The sequence below is a fragment of the Melanerpes formicivorus genome, unplaced genomic scaffold (genome assembly GCF_026170545.1).
Source record: "Melanerpes formicivorus ecotype bairdi unplaced genomic scaffold, bMelFor1.0.p_v2 SCAF_123, whole genome shotgun sequence".
NCBI lineage: Eukaryota > Metazoa > Chordata > Aves > Piciformes > Picidae > Melanerpes > Melanerpes formicivorus.
Window position 1 is genome coordinate 203,806 of NW_027142475.1, and position 14,227 is coordinate 218,032.

The window sequence follows — 14,227 nt, forward strand, 5'->3', positions numbered from 1 at the left end:
GTCTTAAAGATACAACATCCCTGTTTCAAGTGGCCATAAAAAGAAAAGTTGGGTTGTTTTTTTCAGTCTAAACTTCCAGTGATACTTCCCTTCTGACCTCAGCAGTCCTCCACTAGAAAGATGTGTGAGGCTACAACACACAGACTGGTCTGATGCAAAGGCTTGTGCCCCCAGTACATGGAGTCATCCTGCTACAGGCAGCTGAATGTGATTCCAGCACCACTTCTCACACCCAGAGGCTGAAAGATGATCACACACATTAATGTATTTAGCTTTTCAGTGTTGTCTCATAAAAAGCCATGTACAGGCATCCAGCCTGGCCCTAAACCAGCAGGCAAGAGGGGTTCTCCTCTTAATTCTGCAGCTCCACAACACATACAAAAGTGACACTGGCTGTAACACATGAGGACTCTCACCAGAATAGCAAAGATCAGATTTATTAACCTTAGCTCCAGTCTGTCATCTGCTACTTCTTTCAACACAACTGATTCCTACTGCTTTAGTACCACTGCTCCCTGCACTGAGTCAGCATCCCACTGTTTCTGAGCATGGCAGCCATGACCTGCATCACTTCTCACACACTGGCTGTTCAGCTGCCCTGCTGCAAGCCACGATGCTGTCATCTCCTGAGCTGTGCAAAGACAAGCTCTGTTTGTATTTGATAACAGAGCTCTGGACATGGTGTTACCTAGGGCGGTTGATTCAGTACTAGGTGGTCTTTATTCCACTCACATGATGCAGGGGTGTTCTCTGTCACTACCTGCTTGCAAGTGGCAGCCTGATGTTTAAGACTTTGCATATCTCAACCCCTGATGGCACAGGAGGAAGTCTGGAAACCTACATCACCAAGACAAACCATGCTCTCCTACCCTACCCTCCCCCAGCACCACACTTGTAACAAGAAACATTCCTTGCAGAGACAGTGAGCAGGGTGTGCCTCAGACACTGGCCATAGCACAGACGACCACTGGTTTTGTCCTTCCCACTTGGGTGGAGAATGGCAGCCTGTCCTCTGCTCTGCTGTGTGCCACCTCTTCTTGGAAGAAAGTATGCAAAACGGAGAATAGGGCAGACCCCTCCCTTGGGCAGCAGCTGAGCCAGGAGATGGCACAAACTGCTGGCTATGGGCAGCCAGGTTAGCCTCTGGGACCCCCACGTGTGTTGGTCAAAGTGACAACCTCCAGCTCACTCTGTGCTCCCTCCTCCTCTTGCTGTAAGCATTGCCTGACCCTCTCTGCAAACCTGGCGATGCCTGCTGGGACATCTGGGAGGAACGAAGACCAATTTAACCACAAGTAAGGCCTCCTCCCTGAAGCCCTGTCCTGATCCACCTAGCACTTCAGGAAGGTACTGGAACAGAGTTGCCAAAAAAGTTGTGGAGCACTTCAGACTCTGTCACCTCTGCTTTTCAAAGGGGGAAATCAAAGGGAAGTGCAGCGCTTTGTTCTGCAGGGGAGCAGCACTAAAGGTGAGCGGCAGCAAGCCCGGCAGAACCAGGCCCTTCAATCTTCCGCCAGCTCACCTTTGAAGTGGTTTTCAAAATCAGGGAGGAGGGACAGAGACCCAAGTTCAGCTCTTCTACTGCAGCTTCACAGAATTTGAGGATGTGAGGGGTAAGAGGCCACCTTTCCCCCCCAGAAAATAGTGTATCTGTTCAGAGAGAATAGAATACAGCTAATGAAAAGGCTGCGATGCTCATCAAGTACATCTGTTGTGTTCTCACATCCTGAGGAGATCATGACCAGCTGCACCTGTGGCAGCATCTACCTGCAGCACTGACAGAGACATTTGGGCATTCCGACACAGCCCCGGGCCAGTGCCGACACAGCAGCCACCCCTCACCAGGAACAGCCTTCTCTCCACCTTGTACTCTCTCTCCCCTGCCTACCTGTACTTTCCCCCCTTAAAAGAAAGGATTGGTTTTAACCCCAGCCCATGTAGATCCTGGGAACTCTATGTAGATTACACTCACAGCATCAGCCACTTGCCACGACACGGAGAGCTGAAGCAATGCCAGCGCAGCAGGAATGGCCCTGTGAGAGGACAAGCCAGACACCTACTGTACACCATGCACTGGAAAGATGGGGAAAAGTACCAACTACTTAACTGGAAACTAATTTCTGTTCTACTATAGGAAAAGAAAATTTAAATAAATATATAAAGCCCACAGCTGCTCAGCATAACCAGTATCCACAAGCCCAGAGTCCCTGCCAAGTCCACTGAGCAATACTCCCATATCACCACGGACAAGCAGATGTCACAATGTGCAAATTCAAAACTTTCAGGATCTGTGGAACACAAGGGACACTTGAGCCAGACTTGAGTAGCAACTCTGAGTTGGAAGCCAAGTTATAGAGCTCCCCTGCCTTTCAAGGAAAGGAAAGTTTGGATCCAACATCTTTCAGAAACAGGAGCAAATCTAGTTTCTCTGGCTTGCTGAGGTGACCTCACACAGTACATCCACAGAAGACCACAAGCCGAGCTGAAGACATCTACCTACACCTTACATGCATGTGCATGGCATTCAAAAGCCAGATACCTGAGAAGCAGTTGAACACACCTGCAGTTACATCCCACATCTGAAGTATCTTTTCTTTTGATTTGTAAGTGAGTCTTAATCTAAAATGCCAGGAGATTGGAATCAGCAAGGAAAGAGAACTGCACTTGCCCCCTGAACTCAGCCCACACACCAAAGCTTGCCTGTAGTTCTTGCAGTTGCAAAGCCTGTAGGAGCAGGTGAGTCTGGTGTTCAGCAAACCTGCCCCATCAATTAGCTGTCACTAAATAATGCTTACCTGAAAAGGGCTGTCTTTGGAGAATCCAGGCGTCCCGAGCCAAGACACCCCCAGCTTGTCACTTCTCTGTTTTCTGTGCCATTCAGGATGCAGAGATGCTGGCTGCTTTGGCCTTCTGCATGCGTCAGCAGGTTCTCTTCTAACTTCTCTTTCACCTTCCAAAGCTAGAGGAGGACCCACACATGAGATGGTTTTAGGACACAAGCATGAGCTTCTAGTTAAGCCATAAATCGTAAGGAATCAGCAATCTTAGAATTTTATTGCCACAAATTGTCTTTAGCAGCACGATCAAGACTCCTCCCCCCTGAGAAAGGAAGGGCAGCAAGGGGTCGGAGCTCGGGGTTATGGTGCTTTGACCAGAACACAGCACACAGAGCCACAGGACAGGGATTCAACACAATTACGGCCGTTTAGCTTTTTCCTTAGATGTAAGGCCTGTGGCTGTGCCTGAACATCTCTAAAACATCCCCCTTGAAAGGCAGCACTCGTGTTGCCAGCTTTGCTGGCTTCATTGCAGGGACTGGGCAGACCGCAGGGCTCCTTCCCCTGGTCTAACCACTTGTGTTACAGCAGTGTTTCAGATCTCTGCCAGTGAGAAGCAGACGTTATCACAGAGGAGAATGTTTTCCATCCTGCGAAGGCAGGAAACGTTAACAAGCTCTCTGCACCTTCTTTCTGGGGGGAGGGCTTCTCTGGGTGGAGCAGCGCGTTACAGGATATCCTATCCCGCCCCTTCCCGTGCTACTTACCAGCTTCACAGACCGGCAGTGCCGCCGCCTTGGAGAAGACAGAAACCCGAGGGAAGATGGGAGAAGAGAGCCTTTGCTTTGCTGCAGGCAGCTGCTGCCGGCAGCCCTGGCAGGTCTGCAGCTGTTTCTCATCTCCCCTAGCCCCCCGCAGCAGGTCGGGGCAGCGGCTCTGCCCCGGCCCCGGCCACAGGTGAGTTTGGCGCCAAACGCCGGCTCACGCGGCCCCTTGCGGCCGAGCCGCGCGCGGCGCCTGCTGCGGCCCCGGCGTCCTGCCCCCGGCCCCGGCTGTGCCGCTGGCCTTCACTCACGTCGCTGCTCGCAGGCTGTGCCGCTCACTTTCCACAAGCCACACCTGGCTGAGGAGCCAGCAGGGCGAGATGCGCCGTCGGCCTGCCAGGTCCGGCTGTCAGGGCTGCTCTCGCCCCCGGCATGCTCACCTCGTTCTAAGTTCTTAACGTAACTGCATCCAGCCCAGCACTCTCCTGCGAGTTTATTGATGAGGTACTGAAGGGTAGGTGAGGCATCAGTCGAGGGTGCAGGTGGATAATCACAGGCTTAATGAATTACCATGCCTCAGCTGATGCATACAGCCCCGTGCTGGAGTTTCACTCCAGGCAGAAAGGGGAAAGCAACTTTGTGGTGCGGCTGGTCAAGCAATATGTGGTAAATTATTAATCTATAGTAGCTAGATTGTTTGCAACACATCCCAAGTCAAATACCAGGCTCCAGTTTCAGGAAGAGGAAAAGGTTTTGAATGGGGCACTCTTGGACTTTCTTAGGAAAGCAGCCAAGGAGCAGGCTCTGCTCACACCTGTGGGATCTGACAGCCAGCACGTCTTCATCTGTGCTGCTGGCTGAACTTTGTCACACCAGGGGCAAGAAGTTACACGACAGTAGTCTTTTGCATCCAGCAAAACCAAAGCTGTGCTGACTTGATATTTGTGGAATGCCAAGAACTACACAAACTTTCACACAGTACAAACTATCATGCCTACTTTCATTGAAGAGGCAAAACCAAGCATGCCAGACCCTCTCTGCCCCTTGAAGGTTTTCAAGGAAAGTTTGGGTTTATGTTTGACTTGGTTTTCAGCAGCCTGTCTCAAAAGATGCAAACATGCAAAGGGTGAGCATAGTGAGAGCAAACAGCGCAGGAACGTTTGGCATGGAGCAAGCTTGCAGTGCAAGCCTGCCCTGGGGAAAAGCACCTTACCCTTTCACTGCACAGAAGCCACCCAAAAATCTCAAAGCCAAACCTTTGGTGCAAGTGTCATGGAATTAATTTTTAAACTGAGATTCTCCCAGCATCGTGACACTGACATTATGGTGCAGTCTTCTCTAGCAAGTGACAAAACCAGCCTTTTTCTTTCTGTCTCCCAGCTATGGGCTGGCAGCAAGTCCCTGATGTACATCTCTGCTATGAGCACAACCTGCATCTTCTACAAAATGGTCAACATATGTAGCAATTCTGCAATCTAATTGCCTGCTGGTACTAAGCCAAGGCAGGGATTGGGTGTGGAAGTTACAAGCAATTCCTAATCAAAGGAACTTCCAGTCTTAAAATCCACTACTTCCAGGGAAGGAGGAGGGTGAGGGAGCTCCCCAGTAACTGCAAATGCAGCCCTCAGAGATCCATCCTGTTTCCAGAGACATTTGGTTTCTCAGGCCTGTGAAATCCACTGCAGACCATAGGTAAGGCTGTGATTGTATCAGAAGTAGGGAAAAGAAAGTAAGTTAGCCTAATGAACACAGGAGTGGCTCATTTACTGAGGCTCTAGCAAAGTACATGGGCTGAAAATAGACCCTATGTGGTGCACCTACCTCACTGTCAATCAGCGTGCTTACTCCACCAGTAGAGACCATTTGCTCACTGAAAGGGGCTGCAATAGGTGTTTCAGAGCATGAAACAGAGCCTAGCCTGGCACCCACCTGTGTGATACCCTTCCTGAAAAATAAGCATGAAATCAAGTCTCCCAGCACACAGATTACCACAAGCTGGTGGGATTCTTTGTACCACCCTCACAGATCCCACTGTGCTCAGTACCTGCAGATTACTTTGCCATACAAAGAAAATGGACTTGAGTTTCCAAAACAAGTCATTCTGGGCGAGCCTGCACTTCCGAAACGGCCTGCAGGACTGGGATATGGCGGCGGAGCTCAAACTCCCCATCACTACTGAAGACGTTCTGCAAGGTAAGATCCTCAGGGATATTGATTGACTTGGTTTCCTTGTAAGAAGATTCCTATCTCCAAAACTCAGGTGAAAATAGTAAAATCTGGCAAATATTAAGTGCCAGTCTTAGAAATTAACAAAAGGCCCATTTTATACACCTTCAAATACCACCAGCTCCAATTAGAAGCAGCTGCAGTGACTGCAGCTTATAGAAAATGAGACTAATGCCAAAATCAGAAGCTTATCACAGTGCTTCCAGGCTCCCCATGTCTTACCAGCTCCTGAGGAGATCCCATGCCATCACATGCTGAAGCAGCATGCTGACCCTGTGGCACATGAGTGCTTGGTGCCATGGACAGCGCCCGGTGCCAGGGGTAAGGTTAGGACCTGGCATTACCTACAGAGGCTGGCAGCGTTTCAGGGAACAGCTTGGGAACAAGGCGTTGCTTTTGCCAGCCAGAACATCTGTGTGCAGACTGGAATTTTTCTGAGTTTATTTAGCAAAAGTTGAAGCCTGTCTTGCAAGGCCAGGGATACCATCACAGAGCTGTGCCTGCACAGGCGCTTCCCTCTGAACGCAGCCTTTCAGGCAGATAACATTGGGAAAGGAGGACCGAGGGGAGTAATTTACACCCTGTCTGCCTTTGTAGGAGCAAGAGAAAGCAAAATTTCAGAGCTGATTACCATTGTCCAGGCTGGCAGCAGCAGTACAGGGCCCTGCAGCTGTGCACATGGTCGACAAAACAGGAAATGAAACACTGCTTAGGGGGATGAGAAGGCAAATAGGAACCTTTGCCTTGGAATTTGTGTTGCATTAAAACTTCCCCAGACTGTCTCTGGACAGCAGGACCTGGAAATGGTCCTCAGGTCAGGCTACTGGGATGATGTTTCTCTCTCTCCTTAGAACCCAGTGTTCAACGCCATCTGTGGATATGGGTAAACCCCAGCCTGGTCTGTCCCATCCATGGGAGCCCTGGAGTAGACCTGAACAAATCTGACAGCCCAGTGGCCTCAGTTGCTGGTGCCACAGAAACCTCTTCTCTGAACACATCTTGGGACTACACCGACCTGGACTGCTCTGAGGAGGAAGTGCTGTCATCCCCCAGTGAGGCTGGCAAGGTAAAAGGAAACTGCTCAGGTTGGTGCTCAGCAATCTTGCAAGAAGAAAGAAGCTGGCTCAGCAGCTCCGCAAGCGGCTGCCTCCCGTTTCAGCAGGGCTCAGGCGGTACGCAGAGCCTGTCTGATGAACAGGCTGAGAGTACAAAGTGCAGGGATAGAGGCTGAAGTTTGACATGTAGAAGCTTTCTATATGCACACTGCTAGACCCATCCTCCCCCAGAACAAAGCAGCTTACCCCTGCCCCTCATTTCCACCCAGGGCTAATATATACATGTCCTTTTTCTCCTTTTTCTCACCAGCTTACCGAGGACAAAGCTATTCCATGCATGGAGACCTCAGTTCCTCAGGAGATGCTGGAAATTCCTGAACTCAAGGCAGTGCTGATGCCTTGGTACCAAAATCAAGGGGGGCTGGTGCCGTCCTCCCCTAAATTACTCCATCCTCATCACCCTTGCCCTGTGCAACAGCACAAGTGGCAGTCTGACTGTACAGCAGATCTACCAGTTCACACGGTACCTGCTCTCTCCCAGCTCCTAGTGCAGAATGAGGGGAAGAGGGATAATGAGGGGTACATGAATCTCTGATCTTCTACTTGGAAGTGGGGATGTGGCAGCCAGGCCCCACGTTCAGGTCTTAGCTCTGCCTTTGGCTCAAGATGCCACTGAGAAAACGTCTCCTCTTTTTCAACACCCAAACCCCAGCATTTTAGTTTTGTCTTACACTCCCCAGAAGAAACATCCATTCTTGGAGCAGGGAGGGCCACCTCCTTCCCTTGCTCCAGTATGATGTATTCTGTAATTTACCACAGCTTCTACGTGCTTCAGCTCAGGAAAACTCTCCTCTCCACAGGCAGCACTTCCCCTTTTTTCAAACGGCCCCAGAGGGCTGGAAAAACAGTCAGGCACAACCTGTGCTCCAGCAGCTGCTTCGAGACAATCGCCGGCGGCGCGAGCCACGGGGGAAGCCACAAGGCCTGCCTGTGGAGGCTGACTCCAGAAGGACACAGAAGGTTTCAGGAGGAAGTACAGGCCCTGCCCAAAGAGACACTTGGTGTGCCAAAGCATGAGTGAACCAGGTATGTTTCGGAGAGCAGGAGCCCTGCAAAGGGCAGAGTGAGTTGAACTTTTCAAAATTGCCATGGTGGGAGGGATACAGATGGGCAAGCAGGCACAGCACTGCAGGACACAGGGTCTAGGACACAACACTTGGAGATCCCTGTGGAGCTATCCCCACAATCAGGACTCAACACCAGACTGGCTAAGAACCTTTCTTTAATGAAACCAACATAGCAAGAGCCAAACCAGGCCCCATCAAAACGGAGGCTTCACCTCGGGATCACATTTTCAGCAATGCCCATCAGTCTTTCACAGGAAGACTGAGCCATAGCATCAGAGCCTGAGCAGCCACTATGGTCAGTTAACTATCCTCTCTGTCTTTTGCAGATCTCATGGTATCTCTGTTTGGCCTATGATTCCTCTGACTCCCTGCTTCTGAAGCATGTACCAAACCAAGGTTTTCTCAGGTGCTGCCACAGGTAGCTTCCCAAGAAGTACGTGTGGAAATTATTAGGTAGTGATGTAAGGACTCAAATGCAGAAGGGAGGAAGGAGGAAGATGACCAATCTCATCTCCTTTGTTGTGCTCCAACCGCACACATCTCAAACTGCAGAGGCATTCTGATATATGGCACCTACTATGAATTTAACACAAAGTCCTCCATGCAAGCTGTTGCCTCTTAATGTTCTTGTGGTGCAGAGGATTAAGCTGCTGCAGGAGAAAGTTATCTGTTCCTTAACAAAGGGTCTCAGTCTGCAGGTCAGAAGTTGGGCAGAGAACACATTACCTGGTCAAGTGAGAGTAGCCTCTACCATGCAGATGCTATTCCAAGCTGTTACACTTGCCTGCCCAGCTGTAAAACCACAGATCCACCTAACTGCTGGGCAGGCTACTTGGAATTTCTGTAAGGTTCACTTGACAGAAATCAGTGAGCACTACAGAGTGCAAGGAAGGAGAGATTCTCTTGGAGACGCAAAGACACAGCAAAGGAAATAACCAAAACAACCAGAGCTTACTGTTGTGGTGTTGACTGCTTGCTTCTCCATCAAGAAGCAGGAAAATCATTATCCTCAGGCCAGATGTTAGGCAGGCAGTAAATGTCTTGTGTTCAAGAAGAGCAGACTTTTCATACCTTCTTCCTGGCTGCTGCAGCACATGCTTGAGTCAAAGCACGATCAATCCATTGCACCCATTATCAGTCCTGTGTGCAGGAAGACCCAGGGTGCCCTGTCAACAGGCAACAAACAGCAGTCAGGATGTTAAATCTAGAGCTTGCTACTGGTTTGTATGCTAGACCTGACCCACAGGGAGGGGACACTGGGGACAGCCCATCTGAACACGCTTGGCAGGCTGGGTGCATCCTGGAGATACACTTCTTTCACTCCTTTGCTCACAAGAGTGTGAAAGAAGAGACATCTTTTAGTGTGCAGTTAGGGATGGGGCTTCCCTATCTAGTCTGCAAAGCACCACCCAGGGTGGGTCTGCACAGCTGGGTGCCAACGTCACTTGAGCCACTGCAGAGGCTGGAGAGAGACAGGTGTTTGTCAGTCCCACACCTGTCTGAGCAGGACCCGATTAAAGGTGAGCAATCTTTGAAGGCCTGCCTGTGCTGGATGGCAGCACTGAGGCGACCGTAATGCTGCAGTTTGGGTACTCTCCTTGGCACACCAGCCTGGACCATCAGCATCCTCTGCTCTCACAAAACGGACAAAACCCCTCACACACTAAAGATTTTGGTAGAGCCGTAGATGGGCAGGAAGGCAAAAATATCACAACAAGGCTCCCAGACAGGCTGCGTTCGTGGGCAGTGAGGTGGAAAGCTCGGTGCCTCTTGAGGCTCTCTGATGTTCCCGGGGAGCGTTCACAACAAATCAAAAATGTCTGAAAGGAAACAAAGTTTCGGATGGGCCAGGGGAGGACGATGCTGGCCACACTCACGTTGCCGCTTGGCACCAAGCGATGGGCACCGGGAGGAATGCCAGTTGGCCCTACAGAACCAGGCACCAGCTTGCCTACGACGCTCGGCTCCGGCCATCCTGCAGCGGAAGGAGGGCTGCACCGGCACGGTGTCCGGACGGCTCCAGCACGCCTGCGCTGTGCCCCGGCTGGAGGCCGCTCCGCAGCTCCTCCGCCACGCCGGGGCGGGGCCGGCAGCGCCCCCCGCAGCGCCATGGCGGCGCACTACTGCGGGCTCTGCCGCCGCACCTCCTTCACCGGCCGCCGGCACCTTTACAGCGCGGGGCACCGGCGGCGGCTGCAGGAGGCCCTGGCCCGCCTGCAAGAGGAGGTGGCGGCGGCGCGGGCGGCGGCGGCCGCGGCTGAAGATGGCGACGGCAGTGCCGCGGTGCAGCGCTACGACCCGGCCGTGCACGACCGGCGCGTCTGGTGCCTGTGCTGCGATCGCGGCGTGCGGCGGGACGGGCGGCGGGACGGGCTGGCGCTGCCGCAGGCTGGGCTCCTCCAGCACCTCGCCGGGTAGGTCACCGTGACGGGACCGGCGGGACGGTGCTGCCGCAGGCAGGGCTCCTTCCAGCGCCTCTCCGCGTGGGTGAGCGGGGAAGGGACCAGCGAGACGTGCCTGTTGCTGTCGGGTGTCCGCAGGTCCGAGCACCGCCGGGAGACGGTCCGGTTCTGGCGGGAGAACCGGGCGGAGGCGGCGCTGCGGGAGCGCTTCCTGGTGCCAGCCGAGGAGTACGAGCGCTTCGAGAGGGTGCTGGAACGGGTGGTGGCCGCGCACCAGCGGCGCGAAGAGGAGCACATCCAGCAGGTACTCCCGGCCCTGCACCGGCCCGGCACCGCAGCGCCAGCCCGGCCTTACCCGTTCCTCTCCCCCCAGATAGCGGCCGGCATCCGGGAAGCCGAGCGCCGGCAGCAGGAGACAGTGCGGGCCGCCCTCCAGGTCGGTGAGCTGTATCCTGCCCTCGCTGTGCCCCAGCATGGACTGGGGAAGGGGCCACACACCCCCACCGGCAGCGGGTGCCCTCGGGAGGGGTTGGGGGAGGTTCTGCTCAATACCAGAAATCCTGTCCCTTTTTCCTGAATCATGCTTAGCTTCAAACAGAGACAGAGCTTTGCACAGGACCTTCCATCTGCAGCCCCACAGCTGGACCCCAGAGGTGAGAAGCCTTTTCCTTCTGTTGCCACTCACCAGCTCAAAACACACAGCCACAGCAGCTCTTAGGTGCTGCTGCCAGAGCCAGTGCTGTCCCCACCAGGACCTTGCACTTGTTCAAATCCTTCCATCTATAGTGAGCACCATGGAAAGATTTCCCCCATCCACACCTCTGTAGGCAAGCACCAGCAGCCTTAAAGAGGGAGCACAGCAGTGACATACACGTGTAACGTCATCATGCTCCAAGAACATTTCTCCTTTTCCTTCTTACTGCAAATCTCTCCAGACACAAACACAAACTCTGCTCTGCAGAGCTGCTGCCACACTGGCTTTGGCCATCACTCACATCTCAGATGGCCTCTGTGTTCCAGGAACTCCTCTCACGACACACAGCAGCCTGACCTCAGTGGGATGCAGACAGGACCTGACCTAAACTGGATGGAACCAGGCCAAGCTTTGACCTTCATTGGCCACCAGGTAGAGGAGACAAATTTAACTGCAAGCTATGGGTAGCAAATCATAAAGCAAAAAGGGCTGCAATTTCCATCATTATAATGGGCACCTCTGCAGGTTCAGGTGAGCAGCCAGCTGGGTGCTTCAGTCACCCAGGGTTACCTTGCATTCTGTTAAGCAAATGTTCTTTAATGTGCCCCCAAAGCAATGGCTCCTTAAAGAATGTAGAACAGTGCCTCCCTCTTTCTGCAACAGAACTCAGTTCTGGAAGGGAATACACAATACTCTTCTGCTTAGAGATACTCTTGCAAGTATCCATTTCTCACTAGCATTTTGTTTCCATTACCAGGAGACAGAAGGGAAAGGAAACGTTCACACAGGTAATGATGCCAGCTTCCTGCCTCCTTGAGGTGCTACCCTACAGGAAACTCTTGGCTTGCAAATATAACAGGGAAAACTGAAAGCAGTTCTGAAGTGCAGCAACAATAACCAGGAGGTGCTCCCTCTTAGCCCAGTACCTGACATACTAGGGAAGAAAAGGCTCCTGTAGCGTGAATGCTTTGGTGCTGGTGCCTGGGTGGGGTGTGGTCTGCCAGGGCCCTAACCAAGGAAAGCAGCTGGTTTTTCTTACAAAGCCAAAAGAGGTTTTTTTCCTGCTGTGCTGACTTGGCAGTGTGAGCTGCAGGGACAGGGTGGGGAAGAGGAGAGGCTTTTCCCTGTCTCTAGCTCAGGATAAGTTCAGTGGCTAAATGTATTTTCCCCATGACTTCTAGGAGCAAAACCTCCATGGCTAACTGAGGAAGAGGATGGCAGTCAGCAACAGGTTGGACCTTCATATGAGGAGTTTCTCAAACAAAGTGAGTGGGTTGTACACCTGGCAACCTTTCCTTCACTTTGCCACACTAAAGAGTCAAAAGGAAATTAACTGAAAACCTTTCACCAAGCCAATATTTTTTTTTAGAGGAGAAGCAGAGACTGAGAAAGCTCCCAGCAGAGCGTGTGGGCGCCAACTTTGACCATACCTCTCAGACTGGCGACAGCTGGCTCCCCTCTTTTGGGCGTGTTTGGAATCATGGCAGAAGATGGCAGTCCAGGTGAGCTTTGGGGCAAGCATGGACAGGTGCCATGGGGAGGGTATGTGACCTCCTTCCATGTGAGCTCCTTGTGGGGCAGCCTGTGTGGTGACAGCAAGTGTAAGGTCCAATCAATGGGCTGAGGTCAATGGAATAAGTGCCATGTGGGTCACAACCCCAAGCAACACTACAGGCTTGGGGCAGAGTAGCTGGAAAGCAGCTTGGTAGAAAAGGATGTGGGGGCGCTGGTGGACTGACCTTAGAAGTCTTTAGTGATTCTATGACACACAGGAGTTAGGCCACCTCCTCAACCCAGCAGACCACCGTTTCTGCCCGGGAGCAGGGCACATGTGGCTTGCGAGGTGAAGCATGGCGATGGCTGCAGAGGCCAAGCATGCCTTGTTGAGGCTAGCTTACCTTGCACACCTGTCTGCTGGCTCCTCTGAATGTGGTAGAAGTCTGCCAGTTAGCTGGAGAGACTGCTGCAGCTCACCGAGGCACCAAGGACAGCGAGAGCTTCCATTCTGAGCCACTGTGCACAGCAGTCCTGCGTGTTGAGGCGGTGCTTGTGACCTCTTCCTAAAGGCTGAGCTGTGCTGACTTTCACACTCCCTTACAGACATCAGTTTAGAACTGAATCAAAGGAAAAGAAGAGGAAAAGGTGAGCAGAAGTAGAGCACTGAAGAAAACAAGCTCTGACTTGTGTGGAATGTGGACTGGAGGTAGCTGCAGGTGCTGTCAGGTTCAGCACTGTTATTACATCAACCTGGAAGCGTTTGGTCCCCTAGGGAGCAGTGACCACAGGAGATACCAAATGGAGCACCCTTACTGAAAGCTGCTGGGCCAAGGAGTGTTGCAGATCCACTCCTTCTGACAGATCTGCAGGAGCTGGGTATTGAGTTCTGAGGTCTTTGGCTACCTAAAGGTGGACCCTGGCTGCAGAGAAGCCTTCCTGTCCCTGCCGTCTCCCCAGAAAGCCTGGCTTACCCAGCACTGCTGCATGTCCTGCCACTCCAGTAAAGAAACACATTTTTGAGTAATAAACTTTCGTTTTTGCAGAAAAATAGTAACTGGAATTGTCTGATGTGTCCATTGTGTTACTCTCACTTGTTCTGCCTTACCTAAAGGACTCATTAGTCCTCATTACAAAAAAAAAACAAAGGCACCTTAACTTTGCTGTACGTAATTCTAATAATTTAAACCTGGAGCCTTACTTAAAGTCCTTACCTGTGCATCCCCACTCCAGACAGATGCTCCTGCCTTATGGAGATCAGTGGACGAGGCTTCTTTAGAGGGAGTTTCCCCTGTGTACAATGCAGGAAGTGGGCTTCGGTTTTCCTCCTCCTGAAGCGGAGCGTGGCTTCACGCTGCTGCCTGCTGCAGGTGCCATAGTTGGTTGTAATAGTTGAGACAAATCAATCATTTATTTGTTAGATTACATAGAACAATAAGAAGGTTAAAAGTTGTCAGTTGATAGGTGAATATACAATGGAACAATGCTGAAGACCACAATGTTGTTTTGCAAGGCACTATGGGTAAATGGCGTAGCAACAAGAACTGGTCTGGGGGGCGGGAATTTGCACATGTGCACAACTAAAGGTCAAGAAAAGGACAAATGAGGAAGACCTAGAAACCTTCATGGGAGAGACCTCCGACTCAAATGATGACCCCTGCCCTACCCTGCAGGCATGTGCACTGGCG

At 52.0% G+C, this 14,227-nt stretch overlaps 3 protein-coding genes across 4 annotated transcripts in view; 2 read left to right on the forward strand and 1 right to left on the reverse strand.

Moving 5' to 3' along the window:
• The window catches only part of BCL9L (BCL9 like), a 72,499-nt gene extending 63,175 nt beyond the window's left edge, over positions 1-9,324 (reverse strand). For both annotated transcript variants that reach the window (XM_068167811.1, XM_068167809.1), the window contains exons 1-2: positions 8,905-9,324; positions 2,796-2,959 (exon numbers count right to left, since the gene is read on the reverse strand). In XM_068167811.1, coding sequence (XP_068023912.1) covers positions 2,796-2,959; positions 8,905-8,953 — 213 coding nt within the window. In that variant the 5' untranslated portion in view covers positions 8,954-9,324. The remainder of the gene's footprint in view (positions 1-2,795; positions 2,960-8,904) is intronic.
• Positions 3,575-8,988, forward strand: LOC137456408 (forkhead box protein R2-like). The gene is made up of 6 exons (XM_068167812.1): positions 3,575-3,734; positions 5,583-5,734; positions 6,619-6,833; positions 7,133-7,224; positions 7,683-7,908; positions 8,276-8,988. Exons 1-5 carry the CDS (start codon positions 3,601-3,603, stop codon positions 7,897-7,899), a joined length of 810 nt encoding a protein of 269 aa, XP_068023913.1. The 5' UTR covers positions 3,575-3,600; the 3' UTR covers positions 7,900-7,908; positions 8,276-8,988.
• A 703-nt stretch (positions 9,325-10,027) lies between the features above and the next one.
• Positions 10,028-13,603, forward strand: CENATAC (centrosomal AT-AC splicing factor). The gene is made up of 9 exons (XM_068167856.1): positions 10,028-10,363; positions 10,490-10,655; positions 10,725-10,787; positions 10,940-11,004; positions 11,372-11,477; positions 11,803-11,833; positions 12,227-12,310; positions 12,415-12,547; positions 13,146-13,603. The coding sequence occupies exons 1-9, from the start codon at positions 10,059-10,061 to the stop codon at positions 13,189-13,191; spliced, it is 999 nt and encodes a 332-aa protein (XP_068023957.1). The 5' UTR covers positions 10,028-10,058; the 3' UTR covers positions 13,192-13,603.
• Positions 13,604-14,227: the final 624 nt, after the last annotated feature.